Source organism: Rhea pennata, chromosome 17 (assembly GCF_028389875.1).
Source record: "Rhea pennata isolate bPtePen1 chromosome 17, bPtePen1.pri, whole genome shotgun sequence".
NCBI lineage: Eukaryota > Metazoa > Chordata > Aves > Rheiformes > Rheidae > Rhea > Rhea pennata.
Window position 1 is genome coordinate 2,750,119 of NC_084679.1, and position 19,803 is coordinate 2,769,921.

At 65.9% G+C, this 19,803-nt stretch overlaps 1 protein-coding gene across 1 annotated transcript; it reads right to left on the reverse strand.

Moving 5' to 3' along the window:
• Positions 1-486: 486 nt before the first annotated feature.
• Positions 487-14,443, reverse strand: SH2B3 (SH2B adaptor protein 3). The gene is made up of 9 exons (XM_062590347.1): positions 14,357-14,443; positions 12,809-13,429; positions 6,554-6,655; positions 6,363-6,454; positions 6,133-6,211; positions 5,827-6,039; positions 5,534-5,705; positions 4,449-4,668; positions 487-1,852 (listed from the first exon to the last, which is right to left on the reverse strand). The coding sequence occupies exons 2-8, from the start codon at positions 13,400-13,402 to the stop codon at positions 4,517-4,519; spliced, it is 1,404 nt and encodes a 467-aa protein (XP_062446331.1). The 5' UTR covers positions 13,403-13,429; positions 14,357-14,443; the 3' UTR covers positions 487-1,852; positions 4,449-4,516.
• Between the last annotated feature and the right edge of the window lie 5,360 nt (positions 14,444-19,803).

A 19,803-nucleotide genomic window follows, 5' to 3' on the forward strand; every position in this document is an offset into this window, starting at 1 on the left:
CTGTTCTGTATGGTGCATGCGCCCTAAAATGGCAAACCAACAGGTGATGCTGACTAAGCCGGATTCGAATGTAGTCGCGTTTCAAAGGCGAGTCGTGCTGTTGCACGTGCAAGCTTCCACTGACGGCAGTTAACAGGTTATATTGTGGCTTGGAGAGGAAACGTGAGGGAATACGAGTAACTTCAGTGGCATCTGTCTTAATCCTTTCAGACCAACACAGTGTAGTAAAATGTAACTGATGTATACAAGTAAATCCCGGTGGGCAGTAGGGGGCATAAGACCTTCACAGACTGTGATGGTAACTTTGAGTAAGACTCCTTGTGCGTGTCTTCTGGAAAGGATCAACTTGTTCACAGAGGCTCTCAGCTTTTATTTAATTCCTAATAGATGGTTTCTGTCTTTTAGCAACTGTTAATCCAGTATCTATTAAAATAGCATCCAAGCATCTGGAGAGACTCAGGCTAAATATTAAAAGTGAGAAACAAGTTCTAGAAACAGTTTATTAAGAGCAGACCTTTTTTATATTATGATAAAATTGCATTATTAAAGAATAAGTTATTTGTACAGTACATACAGAAACAATACATAGAAAATATATAAGAAGAACTTTTCTGTGCAGGTGAAAAGTAGAACTTCCAAATGAACATGCTCTTATTCCAACCAACTTTTTTTGGCTTTAATCTACCTGTTAAAGACCGAGTTAGAGAATGCACAGTCAACTCCCCCCACTTCTGGTAGTTGTTGGCGAAGGTTATGGTCTGTTCAGATAGTATTCTAAAATTTAATTTAAGCTTGTTCTGTATTCAAACCTGTTAGTCAAGATATCAAGGCTTTTTATGCTTGTTAAGGTAAAATTGCATTGGTTGTATGACAGCAGTGTTCTGTGGTCAAATAATGAGAAACAGAAAGCTGCTGCCCGGCTCCCTCGCAGCTGTGCTGGTGTGGGTAAAGGGGTGCTTCAAGCAGACCGGCTTGGGCTCAGGCTGGACGGCCACGCTTTTCTCCTGGTTTTGGCTTTGGCTTCTCTTTGGACCTGGACCTTTTCCTACAAGATTTGATGGAAAATAGTTTGAAGCAAAAGCAATCCATGAGGCGATGGTGTGTTTTGGTGACTTGCTCCGAACTACCCGTCCTGGTCCACTGCGCTGGGATGATGCAGCGGGTGGAAAGGGAGAAGAGATGAAATCGTGCTTCACACTCGTGTCTCAAACTTCTTCGGAGCCTGTCCGATGCAAGGGACGTGCAGGAGCCACAGACGGGAGCGGTCTGTTGTCAGCAAACAGGGACTTTTCTAAGCATAACATGGAGTTAAGGGAGGGAAGTTTTGTCTGGACCTGGACTAAAGATTTGGTAAGTCTTAGGTTACCTGCTACCCTCGTTCCTGTCGTGAAGGCTCTACCTGTTGTCTTGCGTCTCATGTCCAAAGCAGCTGCCCTGCGTCAGTCTAAAACCAGGCTCTCTGCCCGCAGCCTGCTCCGCAGGGAGCCCGCGGCGAGCGTTGGCCGCAGGCACGGCGTCCTGTCCGGCCGCTCAGTTACGTTGCGCTCGTGAAGTCGAGCCAAGTCTGTCTGCAGGGCTAAAGCGCAAGCCGAGACCTCAGCGGTTGCATCAGGCTTTCTCAGCTCTACCTGCCTGCTTCTTCCTCCGAGGTAGCCCAGGAGGTGGCGGTGACTGCGGAGCGAGGAGGGTGAGGGGTGCGGGAGCTCAAAGCCCCCATTGATTTTCCGTCCTCCGGCAACTGAACCCTGAAGCGGCTATCCTGAATACTCCACAAATGTGGGTAAAAGCACACGTGGGCCAGAGAACTAGATCTACCAAGTCCCAAGCTCAATCATTTTATTTCTTCAAGTATCTAGAAGAATATAAAAGTTATTTCAAGTTCCACTGGCTTAGTGGCTCTTGCCCACTACTACATTCAAGAGTACTTTATGCACTGAGTTAACTTGCTGAAGTTTATAAGGTACCTGGCAGGGGAGAAAAGCAAGAGCACGCAGCAGCCTGCAAACCGGATCGTGAGCCAGATGCTTTCTAGGAGAAATATGACTCAACGCAGCCCTCCAGGAGCTGGGGGAACAGCCTGGAAAGCCGCCGCGGGCGTTCCCGGAGCCGCCAGCCCCGGGGGGGGGGCAGAGGGGCGCGGGGAGCTGCCGGCTTCGGCAGAGCGGGCGCTTGGCTGGGGAAGAGCGAGGCAGGGCCAAAGCGGTGCGGGACGGCTGCAGGCTTGGACCCGTTTAGAGAGCAAGCGAGCCCCTCGGCACACCGAGGCTGGTAGCCGGAAGGCTCCCGGCTAATTTTGCAGGAGGGTTCGCGAGGGAAGTGGCAACAATACTGAAATAAAGAGAGCAACTTTCCCACTGCTCCCCGGCGGGAGCGCTGCCGGTCGCAGCCGCTGGCGTTGTTTGCAGAGGGACCCTGGCTGGGTGGCTGGTAATGAAGCCAGTGTGTATGTTACAAGCAAAGCAATTTGCATTTAAATTACAGAGAAACCCCTTGCAAGTAAACTGCAGGTTAAAAATACCGTGTGTGCGTGCGTGCGTGCGTGCGTGCGTGTGTGTGTTAGTAGTTGGCACGTGAACAACGTGGCCCCAGTGCACGGTCCCAGCCCAGCCAGCAGCGGCAGCTGGTGGCGCTGGCAAGCGCTGTGCCCAGCGAGCCGCTTTCGCTGCCCTTCCTGGCGGCAGACACGCCGATGGGCGCCCGAGCGGGGCAAGGCCGCTTCTCCGCCTCGGGAAGGGCTGCAGGTACGGCCCAAAAGCTGCAGCGGCCGCTGAAAACGCTTTCGCCCAAGACTCCAGTTTGCAGCCTTGCTGCTGGAGCGCGCGCGGCGTGCGGGGCCAGGCTGCCGCCGCACGCGGCGCCGGGAGCCCGGCCCGCGGTCGGGGTTTCGAGAGTCCCGGCAGGGCTGGCCCGGCGCCAGCGCTGCAGCTGCCCGGCAATTCCGGCCCTCGGGAAGCCCCTGGCCCCATGGATTTTTTTTTTTTTTTTTTTTTTTTTTGGCTAATATACTGGCTCACAGGGCCATGGCTGATGTCCATGTAGGGGCTGATTTGGTGGTGGTGGCTGGGCTCTTTTTTTTTTTTAACTCCCACTTTCCAAAACTTGCAAATAAGGTGGGGTGGGTTTTTTTTTTTTTTTTCTTCTTTTCTTTTTTTTTTTTCCCCTTTGCAAATATGTTCCTAACGGTGCCTGGTCCCGGCGGGCGGCACCGCGACGCTCTGCAGCAGCGCGAGCCGGAGAGGCCGCCCAGCGCGCCTGCGCTCGGCCCCCGCTGGGAAAGCTGGAAGTCGAGTGCTGCGAACAGCCCCTTGCCGGTGTTGCAACAGCTTCAGCCCCTTCTTAGGCTAAAAATACCACCGGCTTCGCAGACGCGGTTCCCCCAGCCGCTCCGGGCTGGCATGAGCCCTTGCCCACGGCTCGCGGGACAGCGCAGGAGCCCCCCCCCCCCCGCCAGCAGCCTTTTGCATAGTTTCAGACACCACCGTCCGCTTGGTTTTTAGCTAACCAGTGGGTCAGATAAGGCAAGGCAGGCACCGGGGGGGGGGGGGGGGGGGGGCGCATGCGCTGTGAGAATCACCTCGAGGTTTTTTTTTTTTCTATTTTTTTAAAAAAAAAAGTTTTTGCAGGAAAAACTCACTTTAGACTTATGCCTTAAAAAAAAAAAAAAAAATACATATTGCCTCCATCTCCAGGATTTTTTTTTTTTTTTTTTTTTTGCTGTGAAGAGACGTCAGTCTTCATGCTAATCCTTGACTAGATATATTATTAAAAATGGACAAGTTAGTTAGTGTTCACATCTTAATTAGAAACGATAATGGGTGTAAATGTGTCTTTTTGCTGGTGCAGGGAGTGACTGCAATTGTGCTAGATTTCCTTAAAAAAAAAAAAAAAAAGAAAAAAGAAAAAGAAAAAGAAAAACCAAGCAAGAAAAGCCAGTTTTCTCCTTATCTACAAAATAAAGAACAAATCCTTATAGCTAACGTAATCCCTGCGTGACCCGGGAGCTCGGCCCCGCTGGTTCTGCATTTCGCCGGCAGCTTTGTGCAGCGGCAGCACATTGGCGCGGCGGGAGGAAGTGACTCCTCGCCGCTGCGCAGCCCCAGATCAGCAGCTTGGCCAAGAATTCATAAACCACTTTTTCTTTTGCTTTTTTTTTTTTTTTTCTTTTTTCCTCCCGCCCCCCCCCCCCCCCCCGCTCCCCGTTACGCAGCCGTGACTCGAGACCCCGGATCCTTGCCTGGACTCCGTCACGTCAAAGCCAGGCGGGAGGCAAAGCTGCCGCGCGCCCGGCGCGTGTAAACAGTAATAAGAAAGCTCTGATAATAATAAAAATAATAATAATAATAATAATAAAAGGCCCTTTAACAGGCCAAATAGAGGGAGCACACCCGTACTGGAGTGAAAAAATTACCCCCTTCCTTGCAAAGAAGAAAAAAATAAAATTCCCTAACCAGAAGGAAGAAAATAGTTACAGTCTTTCCTTTTCCTGTCCGTGACACCCAGGCGGGCTCCAAAGTGCTCACAGCGGCGTGTACTGGTTGTCGACGGCGCGTGGGCGGCCGCGGCCCGGCCTCGGCGCCGGCTCCGCCGGCAGCGGCACCAGCTGGAAGAGCTGCTCCGGCGGCGGCTCGCCGGGCGCGGGCAGGGGCAGAGCGAGGGGGCTGCCGGGAGCTGCGGGAAGAGGGCAGAGAGCCGCCGTCGGCCAGCCGCTCGCCCGGCGCCGAGCCGGGATCGCGCCGGGAGCCGGGAAACCGGGCCGGAAGGGAGCCAGCCGCGGGGGAAACGCTGCCTGCGGGGAGGGGGGATTGGTGGCAAGGGGGAATATTGGCTGCAGGGGGGGAAATATTGGCTGCAGGGGGGGAAATATTGGCTGCAGGGGGAAATATTGGTGGCAAGGGGGAAATATTGGCTGCAGGGGGGGGAAATATTGGCTGCAGGGGGAAATATTGGTGGCAAGGGGGAAATATTGGCTGCAGGGGGAAATATTGGTGGCAAGAGGGAAATGCTGGCTGCGGGGGGGGGGGAAATTGGCTGCGGGGGGGGATATTGGCTGCAGGGGGGAAATATTGGCTGCAAGGGGGAAAATTGGCTGCAGGGGGAAATATTGGTGGCAAGGGGGAAAATTGGCTGCAGGGGGGAAAAATTGGCTGCGGGGGGGGGAATATTGGCTGCGGGGGGGGAATATTGGTGGCAAGGGGGAAAATATTGGTGGCAAGGGGGAAAATTGGCTGCAGGGGGAAAAATTGGCTGCAGGGGGAATATTTATTGGCTGCGGGGGGGAATACTGGCGGCAGGGAGGAGCCGCGGCCCCCGCGCAGCCGGTGCCGCAGCTGCCCGGGCGCAGCGGGAAGCGGGAGCCCGCGCGGCCGGCGGTTCGGGGCGGCCTCTCCTCTCTCGGAAGAGGAAGCCCGCAGCTCGGGAGTCACCTGCGGTGCCTCCGCCCGGCCGCTTCCTCTCCCCCCGCCGGCCGCTCCGAGCCTTTCCCGGGCTTTTTTCCCGGCTGGCGCGGCGCCGCTCGCCCCACGGCCGCCCGTACCTGGCGCGCGGGGCAGGCCGACGACGTAGCTGGCGAGCCGGACGTCGCAGGGCGCGCCGCACTCCAGGGGGATGGGATACCGTTGGAAGTGGTGCAGCATGTCCAGGACGGAGGAGAAGCGCAGGTGCTGCACGCGGCACTGGCCCCGCTCCGCGAGCGAGAGCCGCAGGTGCTGCGGGGAGCGCGGCGCCGTCAGCCGCCCGCCGGGACGGACGCACGGACGCTTTTTTTTTTTTTTTTTTTTTTTGGGGGGAGGGGGGGACAGACGGACACGCGCCGGGGCCGCCCCGTACCTTGGCTCTGCCCTGGAAGTTGAAGGTGAGCACGTACTCGCCGCGGTGCGTCTCGCTCTGGCGCACCAGGAAGACGCCGTGGCCCTCGGGGCCCGGCAGCTGCACGAGCTGGGCCGCCCGCACGCGGGACACCGGCCCGTGGAACCAGGGGAAGGAGGCGAGGAGCCGCTCCGCGCCGGGCGCCGCCGGCTCATCACCGCCGCCGCCGCCGCCCCGCCGCGGCCCTGCGGCGAGGGGAGCGCGGCTGAGCGCCCGGCCCCGCCGCCGCCCCCTCCCCGCCGCCGCCGCTGCCGCCCCCCGGCCCCGGCGCTCACCTTGGCCGGCGGCGCCGGCTGCATCGGGACGCTGGCCGGCCGCCGGGAGCTCCGGGTCGCCCGCTTGGCACCTGAGGGCGAGAAGCAGCGGGGCTGAGCGGAGCCGGGAGCAGGGAGCAGGGACCCCCCCTCTCCCCGAAACGCGACCCGGCGGCGGAGCCCCACTGCCCGCTCCGGCCGGGATCCCCCCCGGGATCATCCCCCCCCCCCGGCCCGGCTCACCCGCGGCCGGAGCACTGCCGGATGGCGGCCGTCCAGGAGCTGAGCTGCTGCTCGTCCCCGGCCTCGAAGAGCACGTCGGGCGCCTCGTGCACCTGGGGGGCGGCGGAGAGGGAGGCGGCGGCGGCGTGAGCCGGGCGGCGGGGAGGCCCCCCCCCGGCCCCGCCGCCGGCCGCCTCCGTCCCGGCTCCTACCTTGAGGACGAAGGTGTGGAGGTTGTCGGGCATCTCGAGGCGCGTGCAGCTCCGCACCTCCCGCACGGCGGAGCAGGCGGCGCGCAGCGTCGGCTGGGAGGCCTGCGGGGACGGGAGGGCGCGTGGCCGCGGCCGCCGAGCGCGGGGCCGCGCGTCCCCCCGCCCCGTCCGGCCCGCGGGAGCCCGCCCCTCGTTAAAAACAGGCTTTTTTCTGCACCCCCCCCCCACTCGTCTGTTTTATTTCGCAGTCGGCATCCCCGCGCCGCCGCTGCGGGCACGCGGGGCTTCGCCGGCAGGCAGCCGGGACCGGCGCCGGGGAGCTGCCGGAGCAGCCAGGCGGGGGGGGGGACACAAAACACCGAGCAAACGCTCCCGCTAATTCCCAAAACAGCCCCGCGGCCGCTTTCGGTTCCTCCCGGCGCACCACGTTTCCCGTGCCAGCGCCCAGAGCGGCGGCAAGAAACCGTGCCGGCAGCCACCTCGGCTCGGCTCGGCTCGGCACAGCACGGCTCGGCTCAGCACGGCACAGCTCGGCTCGCGCATTTTGGGTTGCAATTTCCTCCTCCCTTCCTCCGTCTCGCCCGGGGCCGGAAGCGCCCCGCACGCGGGACCAGCCCCGAGCGGAGCCGCGCTCCGCCGAAACCAACTTCTTGGAAGCCGCCCGCGGCGCGTGCGAGGGGCTGCGGCACGGCGCGGCACGGCGCGGCACGGCACAGCACGGCCTCCCGCTTTCCTGGCACCGGCGGAGGGGGAATTCCAGGAAAAGCGCGGCGAGGGCCGGGGCGCGAAGGAAGCGATGCCGCGGCGAGATAGGGAGCCAGGCGGCAGCCGGGCTTCGGGGAAGCGCCCGCCGCAGGCCCCGGCCCCGCGGCGCTGCCTACGCGGAAGGCGATTTCTCGGTAGCGGGACGCGCTCGCCCAGCGCCGCAGGCTGCGGCTCGCAGAGCGCCGAGCGGTTTATCGATTAAACAGAGGGATCAACGAAGCGGCGGCGGGTTCAGCCTCGCCGGGCACGGAGGAGGAGGAGGAGGCTGCTCGAGCGAGGAAGGCGGCGCTGGGAATCGGCGCTTTCGGGCAGCTTCCTCGCGGTCTGCGGATCGCCGATCGCTCGTTTTTGACATTTGTCTTTCTGCGTGATTCTTTGCAAAGAGGTTAAAAATTATAAAAAAGCTTTAACCAGGCCAGGACCGGCCCAGACGGGTCCCGGCCTCAGCAACACCCGCCGGCGCAGTGGGGAACATGGTGCAAACCGGAGGAAAACGCCTCCGGGGTTTTCCTGCACGGAAGAAACCCCGGGCGCTCCGCGGCCCCGGCCGGGCTCGGAGCATCCCGAGCGGGAGCGTGGCCCGAGCCCGCGCGCGGACGGGCTCCTGGCCCGGCGGAGAGCGGGCGCCCGACGGGCCCGGAGCGGAGCCCGTGGCTCCGGCCCCTCCGCAGCGCATCCCGCCGGAGCGGGAATAACCCCGCGGGCGGCAGCGGCGCTGCTCTCGGCGAGCCGCCCGCCTCGATCCCTCGCGGGGAGGGGAGCCGGCGGCGAGGCTGCGCGCGGCCCCTTCCTGCCGGCCCGTTTTAGCGGGTTTTCTAAGAAAACAGGCTCCGCGCGGCGCTCACGGGAAGAGGCGCTCGCGGGGCAGCGGAAAAGAGCCGCGGCGAGCGCGGCACGTGGGCGCTCGGCCCCTCCGCTCGCCCGCCGGCACCGGCCGCCCCGGCGACGGGCCCGGGAAGGAGCGTGGGAACGAGCCCGGGAGTTTTCCCGCGGGAGACCCGCGCCCCGCCGGGGAGACAGCGGGCTTTGCCGGCCCCCGCCGCGTCCGGGAAGGCGCACGGTGCCGGCTGGGCTCGGCGGCGGCGCCGCGGCCGCGCGGGGGACGAGACGCCCGGGCCACGGCCGGGCTTCGAGCCGCTCCGGCGAGAGCGCGGAGGAGCTGCCGAGCTGCCGGCTTGCAAATCTCCAGCAACAAGCTGCCGCAGCTCCTTCCCGGTCTGCTTGCCCCGGCGCCGGTGGTCGCGGGCGGGAGGAGCCCCGGCCGCCGGGCTCCCGGCAGCGCCGGACACCTTCTCCTGGCTGCCGGATGGGGAAGGCACAAAAGCTTTCCAAGGCGGAGAGGAAAACCCCCTCCCGCTTCCGAATAGCAGCCCCTCCTCTCTCCCTTTAAATCTCTTCCCCGCCACCCCCTCGGCCTCCTCCTCCGCGCGGGGCACCCCACCGCCTTCGCGCCCGCGGGCACACGACGGCCTCGGCTCCCCCCGCTCCCCCAACCTTGCTGGGGGGGCGGCCCGGCTTGGAGAGCTGGCTGGCACGTCCCACCCCCCAGAACCGCGACAGCAACCTCCGCACGGGGCTCGCGCAAGGCTCCGGCCTCCCTCGCTGCACGTCGACGGGCCGCTACGGGACTCTGCGCACAGAGGCTGTTCACTCTGAAACCTAACGACGGCCGCACGTAACGACAGCCTCCGCAGGGTTTCGCCCAGGGTTTCGTGGCGGCACTGGACGGAGGAGGCTTCCCACCTCCGGCGAGCACGCCGAAAGCACAGCGCGGCGCGAGGCCCGGCCGGGTCCCCCGGCACGCACTGCCCCCAGGCCAGGCCTCCTCCGCGCGGCCTGCCCGGGCCGGCAGCAAGCGTCAGGAAAAGGCTCCTTCCCCGCTTGTTTTTTTCCATAAAACACCGTATTATTTAACTTCTTTGAAATGTTCATTTCCGCTGACGACCCGGCTTTCCCTGAGAGGCAGCCCCCGGCCTCGGCTCGAGACGCCCGCGGGAGAAGGTGCCGGCGGCGCCAAGCTCGCCCCATCCCGGGAACCTGCCCCCACGGCCCCCGGCGTCACCCAAAACCCCCCTCTCCGACCTGGACCCCGCTATTCCAGCTGGGAATATTGGGGGGGCGGGGGGAATATTCCAGAGAAAGCAGCTCGGCAGCCACAACAGGCGCCCTTGTCCGGCTCTGAACCGCGGGCTCGTGCACCGGGTGGGCACAAAGTCCCCTCTGTTCCCACGGCAAACGGCTGCTGAACGCTAAATAAATGCATTTAAAAAGAGGGGAAAAAATAAAAATACAAGCCCAAAAGCGGAGGAGCCGCGGAGCACGTGCTCCTTACAAGCTAAAGCGCGGCGGGAAGCGCCGCCGGCGGAGCCGCTGCGCCCGGAGGGAGCCAAGGAGCGTTCCCGGGGGACCCCCCCCTCCCTTCCCGCCTCCGGCTCGGGAATGAGCCTTTTTCTCTTCCTTTTCTTTATTTCGGGGGGTTCTTGCGCAAAGCCAGGCACGCGGCCCCTCCTCGGGCGCGGGCGGCACGGGAGCCGCCTGCCGACCCACGTCGGCTGCACCAACAGCGGTTTTGGTGCGTTTTGGGGCACCGGGGCTATAAACAGCACCTTCAAGCAGGCGACGCTTGGCAGCCGCTTTGGTTTTATTTTAAGCCAAACTCACTTCCAGTGCGGGCTGCATTAATAATTTCCTGGAATAAATAAAGAACGCAGAAAGTAAACACGATTTTGGCACGCAAGCAGGAGCCCGGGCGCTGCCGGAGCCTGAGTCACCCGAAATCCCTGGCGCAGAGGGGACGGCGCTGGCGGCTCGGGGCCGCCGCGATGCTCCGGGGCGGGAAGGTTCCCGCGGCATCCTTGAGCCACGGGGCCGGGACACGCGGGAAAAGTCCCGGGTGTCGGGGGCAGGCTGCACCCTGGGGGGTGGAGGGGCTCATGCACAGCGCGGGGACCCCCAAATCCGCCTCTTGGTGTTCGGGGAGGGGAAAGGTCCCAGCAAAACGCAGCCCCCGAGCAGCAGGGACCCAGATCGCCCGCGGAGGGGGGATATTTGGGTCCCGGAGCGGAGCTGCTCGGGGCGCTGCCGGCGCCCGGCTGGCGGAAGCAGCCCCGGACGCCTCCGCCGTGGGCACGGTGCTGGGACGGCGCGGAAGCCCGGCGCGGGGCTCCTTCCAGACCCCGCGCCCTCTGCGCACGCTCTCATAAATATTTACCTTTGCAGCAGGCACTGAGCCTTGAAATAACCACATCCTGGACCAAAACAGAAAGGGGGGGAAAAAATAAGAAAAATAAGAAAAAGAAAAAAAGCCATCCCCTTCCGCCACCGGGCTTGGGCACTGCGGCGACGCTTCCCGGGACCCACGCGGCACCCGGCGGGCGAGCGGGGCTGGAAAGGCCAGGAAGCGCCTTTTCCCGTGCTGCCCTCCTGCCGGAGCAGGCACGGGGAGCCGGGGCAAATCTGGAAAGCATCGCCGAGCACGGAGTTATCCCAGGCACGGGATGGGGAAGGGCCGGCCCCCGCGGGAAGCTTTGGCTGCCCGCCGATGGCGCACGAGCACGCTCCGTCCCGGCAGCGCAGTTTCCAAAATAAGAAACTCTGTTCTTCAGCAATTAGGGCCGGGGCTGCGGTTACGCTGCTAGAAGTGTTTTTTTTCCGTGCATGACCAAGGGTGGAAAAAGTTGTGGTTAATAAATGATAAATAACCTTTTGTCTCATCACCCTTCCCCCCGCACCCTGGAAAAAAAAATATTAAAAAAAGTCACTGCTGAAATCTCGAAAAGCCCAGACGATGCCCAGCCCCGGTCGCCTTCGAAGAACCGCGGTGGCGTGGGGCGGCGCCAGCCCGCGGGGATCCGGCGGGACCAGGGGCGCCCCGCGGGCGCCGGCATCCCCCGCCCAGGGGCACCGGGCTGGAACAGCCGATTTTCCACCATCCCGCCAGGAATAAACGGACAGAGGAGCGCGGGGAGCACCAGCGTCCAGCCAGGCGGCTGCGGGGGTGACGAGGACATTCGCATTTCCAGCACGGCGCATCGAGCCTTTAAGTGTAATTACGGGTCTCCCCTTACCAACAACGCCAGCCGGGGCCGGGGCTTCCCAATCCTGGGCCAGCTCCTGCCCGCCCCGGGAGCCTGCGCTCCTCTGAAACGAGGAAAGGAAAGGGGAAAGGAAAAGGCGAAAGGAAAGGGGAAAAGACCAAAAAAAGGGGAAAAAAATAAGGAGGGAAAAAAAGAACGAAAAGGAAGCAAAGCAGTCTTGCACAGAGATAAAAATCCTGCTCGCCTCCGGGACGGGGCTGCAGCCGGGAAATCCACGGCACCGGCACCGCACTTGCTTTTTCCACCAGAAGGAACCTTCTGCGCTCGGCGCGGGCGCAGTCGCTCACGGGATGCGACGGGCTTCATTAAAATGCTATACAGAAGCCAGCGTAAATGAAAATCCCACTTCCCTTCCCCTTCCTGTAAAAACATCCGGTCAGCACAAACGGCTGCGGATGTTTCCGTTGCAAATCTCAGTTTTTGTGGAGTTTGGAACTTGGCCACAAAGAAAAAAAAACAAAAGAAAGAAAGAAAGAAAAAACTGGTGCTCGGGGCTCAGTAGCCATCAGAGCACGCACACTGGCCCGCGCTCGTACGAGCGGAGCCAGGGCCTCGCCGGAGCTGCTGCACGGGGAGTAACTCGTTTCCGTAAATGCACTTATCTGGAGGGACCCAAGTAGGGGGGGAAAATAAATCTGTATTTGTATACAACTGAAAACTTAAAGAAAAACCTGCAGGCCAAGTCCAGAAGGTGAGCAGAGAAAAAAAAATGCATATATAAATGTGCATAGGATGTGTATATGCACACACACACAGATACACGGCGTGTCTACACGACGCATCCACGCACGCGTACGTCCGCGCGTGCACGCGCGGGGGTGAAACCCCGGAGGGCAGCGGGCGCCGGGCTCGCAGCGCCGGGCTTTTCCCCCCTCTTTCGCTGCTCCGCGGCTAATTAAAGGCGGCCGAGCCGCCCCGGAGTGCGCGCTCCTCGCTCGAGGGCTCTCGAGGAAATCGAGAGACCAAGCTGAATTTCAATTACACCTTACTATTAAAAAGAAAAACAGAGAGGGGAAGGAGCTCCGGCGCTCCTGGGGAGAACCTCGAGGGCGGCCCAAGCACAGCCTGAAAAGCGAGAAACCCGGCGGGCAAAGAAACGCCCCAAACGGGAAGGGCCGGGGGGCGAAGGCTCCCCGAACCCCCCGCAGCCCGGCCCCGGCCCCGCGCGGGATAACGCGTCGCCCGGCCGAGAAAGGAGAGGGCGGGAGGGAAGCTGCCGAGAGGCCCGCGGCGATCTCCCGGGCTTCCCGGGTTTTCCCACGCCTCGCGCGCCCGGCGGCGCCCGACCCGGGGTGCCGAGAGCGGCGCTTTGCTTCCGCGAGAGCGGCGGCGCGCTCGGACCGCGCCGGCGCCAAACCCCCGGGTCCCCCCCCTCCGGCCCGGCCCCGCTTACCTTGGGCGGGTCGAAGAGCTCGAGGACGTGGCCGGGGGCGCGGGGCGGCCCCGCGGGGCGCAGCAGCAGCCGGCACCGCCGCCAGCGCGTCCCGCTGTCCAGCGAGGTCTCGTCCAGCAGCCCGTACTTGAGCAGCCCCTCCTTGCGCGCGGGCGCCCGCTCGGAGCCGCCGGCCTCGCCGGCGGGCGCCTCCGGGCAGCGCCGGCGGAAGAGCCCGCGCCAGCTCCGCCGCAGCCGCCCCAGGGAGAAGGGCCGCGGCGCGGCGCCGGGCAGCTCCTCCGAGCTCCGCGGGGCGCCCCGCTCCGCCTCGCCCTTGCCGGCCGCGGCGCCCGCCGGCGCTTCCCGGTAGTCGCGGGCGGCGGGGCCGGCGCCGGAGCCCTCCGTCACCTCGCGTCGGAAGTACTGCTGGAAGAGGTGGGTGAAGTGCACCGAGAAGCTCTCGGCGGCCAGCGGGTCGTGCTGCGGGTGCTCGGTGGCGAAGCGCAGGTAGTGCCGGGCCAGCTCCTTGGCGGCGCTGATGGCGTGCAGCTCGCAGAAGTCGCTCCAGCCCCGGGGCCGCGCCGGCGGGCCGCCCGGCGCCGCGTGCCCGTTCATCGCAGAGCCTCGGCCGCCGCGCCGCTGCTGCGGGGGACAGAGCCGGGGGGGGGGGGGGGAGCGGTGTCAGCACCTCGGCACCGGCACCGACCCCGCCGGCGATGCCCGGGCGGCCTCCCCCCGTCCCCGTCCCGGGACGCACCGGACGCTGCTGCGGCGTTTTCCCCTCCCCGCGCCGGCTCCGAGCCCCTCGCCCGCGCCGGCATCGCGCGCCCCCGTTCCCCGCGGCTCCCCGGCTTCCTGCCGGCGCGGCCCCCCCGCGGGAACGCGCGCCCGCCCGTATCCGCTTTCGCTTTGCCGAGGCTTAACGGCGCTCGCGGGTTTTCCTGCCAGGACCTGGGTTAAGGCGAGCTGACGAAGCCGAAGGTTGGGGCGGGGGGGGGGGAACGGGACGGACATAAGAAACGTCGGCGAAACGCCGGGGCTCGCGCGGCCGCTCGACCTGCCCCCGGGGCGCGGGGCGACGCGGCGCGGGCGGGAAGGGGGAAGCGCGTCCCGGGCGCCTCCGGGCCCCCGCGGGCGCGCCGGGCCGAGGCAGGTCTCGGCCCCGACACCCAGCGCCGAAGCGCCGAGCCGCGGGCGGCCGGAAGGGCTCCGAAGGCGCCGGAGCGGAGCCAGCGGCGGCGGCGCCCCGGGTGGTTTTGCAAGCGCCGGGTGAACCTAAGGCGGCGAAGCGAGGACGTCCGCACGGCGCCGTCTGTCCGTCCATCCTCCCTCCCTCTCCCCCCCCCCCCCCCGCCACCTCCATCCCCAGCGGATCTGGCCGCTGGGAGAGGCGATAGCGCGGGGCACGTGAATCCGCCAGCGCCGCTGCCGCGGGCGCGCCGCCAGCCCGGCCGCCACCGCGGGGGAAAAAAAAAAATACATAATAACAACAATAAAAAAATAAATAAAAAAATAAAGCCGGGGAGGGGGCCGCTCGCGCCGCGGCCGGGCGCCTGCTCGCTACCGTACCTTGTGCTCGCGCGTGGCATTTATCGGCGCCGCGCATGCTGCTCAGGCAGGAAACGTCCTTCCCCGGGCGCGCATCCTGCCGCTCCCGGGCCGGCCGCGGCGCTCCTCTATCGCGGCCTCCCCGGGGCCCGGCCCGGCCGCAGCAGCGCTCTGCAGGCGCTAGAAGGGGAGGAAAAGTGATTGCGTGGGTTTGGGGTTTTTTAATGGGGGGGGGGGGGTAAGAAAAATAATGATAACAAAAAAAATGGGGGAAAAAATAAGAAAAAAAAAATCCCGGGGGCGGGAGGAAGCGAGCGAGGAGATTTGGCCGGCGCTCGCGGCGCAGCCTGTTTGCAGGCGGAGGGGGGACGATAAGGCTTCGCCCCGGTGGGAAGCCGGACCTCTATCTGCGCCGGGCTTCCTATTACGTCCGCAGAAGTTTCTAGACGAGGGGAGATTTTATCTGCCCCCCTCTCCCCCCCGCCCCGGGCCGGCCTCGCTGCCCGGCTTCCCAGAAGAGCTGCGCGGGGCCGAGCCGGGGCCCGGCCGGAGGTGGCGTGCCGGGGCGCCGGAGGCGGCACAGCGCGGCACGGCACGGCACGGCGGGGGCCCCCGCCGCCGTCTATCAGCGCCGCCAGCCCGCGGATGACTCAGCACCCTCCCCGGCGCTCCCGCTTCCCGCCGGGCACCCGGCTCCGGGGGCGCCTCCGGCCCCGGCTGCTTCCCGCGGGAAACGCCGGGTGCAAGCGGGACGGCGGCGGCGGCGGCGAGCGGGTTTGGCTGGCGCCCCGAGCCTGCTGCGGGACTCCAGCACCCGCCGCGGGACCCCGGCGCCCGCCGCTTTTTCCAGCCGTCGGCCGCCGGGATTTGCCCCCCGCGAGGGGTCACGGGCGGAGGCTGCGGGAGGCGCGGGCAGGGAAGGAGCTCGCCCGTCTGCCCCCCAGCCCCTCTGAGCGGCTCCGACTGGGCTCTGCCGGGAAGATTTTGGCACCGCGGTATTTGCACGCTCGTCTTTTTTGACCTCGGAAATGAGTGCGACACAGAAACGGCCGGAATTCGACCCGCCACCGTGCCAGCCCAGTACGTCGTCTCAGCAGGCTGCCGTCTCCCACGAGGATCCCGTCCCAGCCACCACCGGCTCCAGCCAGGCTTAACGCCCGGAGCGGGAAAGGGATCCCCCCCCCCCCCGAAGGGGAGCGTTCCCGGCGCGCGCAGACGCCCCGGAGCGGCGCTTCCCGCGCCCCCCCCCGCCCCCCACGCTGCTTTCCCAGGGAAGAGCCGGCTGCCGGCGCGCTTTGATCCGGGCAGCGGCGACGGGTCTGGGCTCGCACAGGGATTAATCCCTGCGGCTGAGCTGCTTCCAGGGAGATTTAATTAAACACTTCCTCTAGCAACAACCCGGCCGGCGTCGGCACGCCAGCGGCTCCGGCCGTCGGTGGCGATGGGAAGCTGAGGGGGCAGGAGAGATGGACCGGGCATGGGGGGGGGGGGGTCTGTGCTCCTTATCACCCAAGCCGCCCCGCCGTGCTTCGCTGCCGCTTTCCGCCCGCGCCCAGCGGATTACGCCGCGGCCCTGCGGCCCAGCTCCGCCAGCAGGGAAAGCGCTGCTGACCCACACCGGTGCAGCAGCAGGAAAAAGAAAGGGGGGGGGGGAAGAACAAAAATAAAGTAAATAAAAAAAAAAGCCCCAGCTGGCATGCACGGGCGCCTCGGAGCAGCCGCGATCCTGGCACGCAGCAGCTTTGCGGGAGCCACGGAGCGGCGCAGGCACGCTGCGCGGCGCTGACGACTTAACGAGAGCAAACGAGGGGTTTATGGCCGCTAATAACCCCGCAGAGAGCGGCACCCGCACACCCACGGGGCTGCCATGAGCCGGTCGAGCAGCTGGGGCTTCATGCCAGCCCGACCGACCCTGGCGTCGCCCCAGGGCTCGGGGAAACTGCCCAGCACTGCCGACGGAAAAACCTTCCCGTGCCGGGAAAGGCAGCTGCGGGAGCCGGGGAGCCCCCGGGCTGGGCGAACCCCGGGCTGCGCACCGCGGGAGCAGCGGCACCCACCAGCGGGGATCCTCCGGCGGCTCGTAGAGGGTGCTGTCGCAGCACCGCTCCCCTGCGGCCTGGGTGGCTTTTCTCCAGGCAAACCGAAGGCGCCCGGCGCATCCGGAGAGCTTTCCTCCCTTTTTTTCTGCTAAAGCTGCTCGACTTGAACCAGCAGATTGAAAAGGTGACAGCGGAGCAGGTCAGAGACCTCCCCGCGCCACGTGCTCGCGTAAGTTGTATTCTCTTAAGAAACCAGGTTAAGAGTAGAGGGCTCTGAGGGGGGTTGGTTTCCTTCTCCTGTTCCTCCTTTCCAGCAAAATACACACACACCCCCTCTAATCTGACTGCCTGGCCCCATAAGCAGCTCAAACGCTTGCAAGATTAGAGCCCAGAGCTGCCCTCAAGCAGCGGGCTTGCGCGCGTCGAGCGGTCCTGCAGGCACCCAGGTGCAGCCAGCGCTGCACGTTTCGGGCTGGGGAACCCGTCCGTCCGCCCGGCTTCCCTGGCCGCTTCGCAGGGACAGACTACGCCCGGGCGCCCCGTCCCAGGCGAGACACGAACCCCGCGCTCGCCCATCCCGCGGGAGCCGACTGGGACGAGCGGCTGCGCCCAGCCCAGCTGCTCTGAAGTCCCCGCGGCAGGAGCCCGGCCGCCACGGGCGCCTCTGCTGGCTCCCGGCTCGCCGCAGCGCCCATCACCGCGGCGTCCGGCGCGAGGCGGCACGACTCGCGCCCATCGCGGCCCCTTTCAGCGGGCCCTCGGGGCTGGGGCTCCCGCGCCGCGTTAAATCCAGCACGGCCGCGTTCGCCTGGGAGCGGGCGAGGCGGCGACGCGGGCAGGAGGGCTGCGAGGACCGGCCCGGCCCCCGCCAGCTCTGCCTCCTCGCCGAGCCGCGGCGCCGACGGCACCACAAAGCCCTCCCCGCGCGAACACCTTGCGCTTTCGCTTTGTCTCAGCTGCTGGGGTTTGTCCAAACACCCTCACGCTACCGAGGTTCCTCCGCCGGAGAGCGCAGGCCTCGCGCGAAACGCGGCCGGCGGGGAGGAAAGCGAGTTTCGCTCTCGGCGGCGAGACGCACGGCCCCTGGCAAGCCGCGGCACGCCGCTCTCCGGGGAGCGGTGCGGGCACAGCGGCCACCGCGCTGGCTCCGGGGAAGCGCAAAGGGAGCGTCTCAGAGACGACGAGGGCACAAAAGCAAGAAGGGAAGTTTGGGGGGAACACAGCAGGACGAAGCGCTCCCCGAGAGGGGGGCAAGCTGAAGGGACACCCGAGGCAGCAACCTCTTCCCAAACAAGCCAGAGCAAAACCTTCTGCTAATTCCACAGGCCTTTAAACTGCAGCCCGGCAGCCAGCCTGGAGAGCCCGGCGGCACGCGGGACCGGGCGTCCCCGGCAGCACCGGCCCCCGCTTCCTCCAGCTGCTTTCACTACCGTAGCGCAGAGCAAGCCAAGAAGTCCCCGGGACACCAGCCCACCGCCCCAGCACATCTTGAATCAATTTGCAACAGCGATATCGAAATCGCAGCCCAACAACTCTCCTCCGTTTCCTTGGCAGTAAATCCCAGCCCGGGCAGCGATGACCGCGTTATTCCCCCCGTCGGAGCCAGCGGGCCGGCTCCCTGCGCGGGCGACCCCGCCGCGCTCCCGGCCCGCCGGCCTGGTGCTCGGGGCCGCTCCGCCTGCCGAGACGGGCGGCGTCTTTGAGGCAGCAGAGTGCCGGGGAGCAGAAAGCCCGAGGAACCGCTCGGCAGGCTGCGACCAGCCCGCCGCTGGTGCCTCCGCTCGGCGCTCGCAGCGGGCACGGGGGCAGAGGAGAGGGGGGGGACAGGGCAGGCACAGGGCACAGCCCCAGGGCGCGGTGACACCCCCTGCCCAGGCTGCAGGGGCAGGCGAGCATCTCCCCACGGCCACCTCCAAGAGGGCCCCATCCAGCCAGGGGCTGCAGGGGCTTGAGGCCAGCACAGGAAGAGTGCCGGGCTGGCTCTGTGCATCCAGCACCCCCAGAGCACGGGTCTCCAGGATAGGGGGTGCCAGGGGTGAACAAGCCCCCCAGGACCAGGGGCACCCCAGGAGGAGCAGGGCCCCCAGGACTGGGAGTCCCAAGGAGAAAGAGGGGTGCTAGGAGCAATGGGGCCCCCAGGATAGCGGGACCCAGTGGTGAACTGGGTCACAGCACAGCAGGTGCCAGAGGGAAGGGGATGCCCAGGACAGCAGGTCCCCAAGGGGGAACAGGGTCCCCAGAGCAGTGGGTGCTGGGGCATGGGGATACCCACGATAGGGAGCCCCCGAGGGCGACCAGCACCCCCAGGCCAGAGGGTGCCGGAGGAAGGAGGCCCCGGGACAAGAGGGCAGAAGGCGGTGCGGGAGGGGCCGGGGTCGCGGAGAGGGGGCCGCGGAGCGCGGCCGACCCGGGCGGCAGCGGGGCAGGAGGTGCCGGCGCGGCGCGGCGCCTCCCGCTGCCCCACGGCCCCGGTCGGACGCGCCGCCGCTTTCGCTTTGCAGCGCCGAGGAGCCGGGGCGCTGCCTGGCTCGGCTCGGCTCAGCCTGGCCCGGCTCGGCTCAGCCCCGCTGCGCGCCCGCGGTTACCTGCAGGAGAAGGCGTCCGTGCGCCGCTCGCCCATGGTGGTGCGCGGCGGAGCGCCGAGCGACCCGACGGGACGGACGGGACGGACGGGACGGACGGAGCGCGCGGCTCGGCTCGGCTCGGCTCAGGCAGGAAACCGGCGCAGGCGGCTCCGCATTTCCGCCGTGCGGAGCCGCGGCGGCGGCGCGGGGCGCGGACCCCGGCCCCGGGCGCTTATGTAAAGCGGCGCAGCGCGGCGCGGACGGGGCGGAGCAGGACGGGGCGGAGCGGCCGCGCCGGGGGCCGAGGGTGCGCGGCAGCTCCGCGGGTGGCCGCGCCCCGCCCGCGCTCTTTATCTTATCGCCCGCGGAGGCGGCGGCGTAAACAGGGCTCGGCCGCGCTCGTCGCTCGCTCGCGCGGGGGGCGCAGCGCCGCGCACCGCACCGCGCACGCCCCGTCCCGCACCGCGCCCCGCACCGCGTGCAGCGCCGCGCACAGCCGGGCGCGCCCGGTTTGGTAGCTCTGCCCCGGGCGGGTGCGCACATCCCGCGCTGTTTTTCGGAGGGGAGTTTGCAGGAAGACGGGAGCTCTGTCCCCTCCCGGCCGTGGCCCCGCCGCCGGACTCCTCGCTTTGCCGCTGCCTTTAGGCCGAGGAAATCACCTGGCTGCAGGAGGCCGAACGCCCGGAGGCCCCCGGGGGGGCGCAGGCCGCAGCCGCCGTGGGGGTCGCGGGGTGCCGGCGGCGCGAGAGTCCTTCGCCGGGCAGCTCTGCCCCCCGGGGCTGCCGGGGCGAACCAGGGAAACCCACGGCCCTGGCCAGCCGGGATTTTACGGGCATCGTCGGATGGGCTGATTTGTGGGCAGCCG

Bases quoted from the DNA above. Each gene is read 5' to 3' on its own strand.
- SH2B3 (XM_062590347.1), bottom strand. From the start codon at position 13,402: ATGAACGGGCACGCGGCGCCGGGCGGCCCGCCGGCGCGGCCCCGGGGC. The intron at 6,455-6,553 runs GTAGGAGCCGGG...GCCGCCCCCCAG, and splicing joins TCCACACCTTCGTCCTCAAG to GTGCACGAGGCGCCCGACGT. The intron at 6,040-6,132 runs CGGGGCCGGGGG...GGGCCGCGGCGG, and splicing joins CCGCCGGCCAAGGTGAGCGC to GGCGGCGGCGGCGGCGGTGA.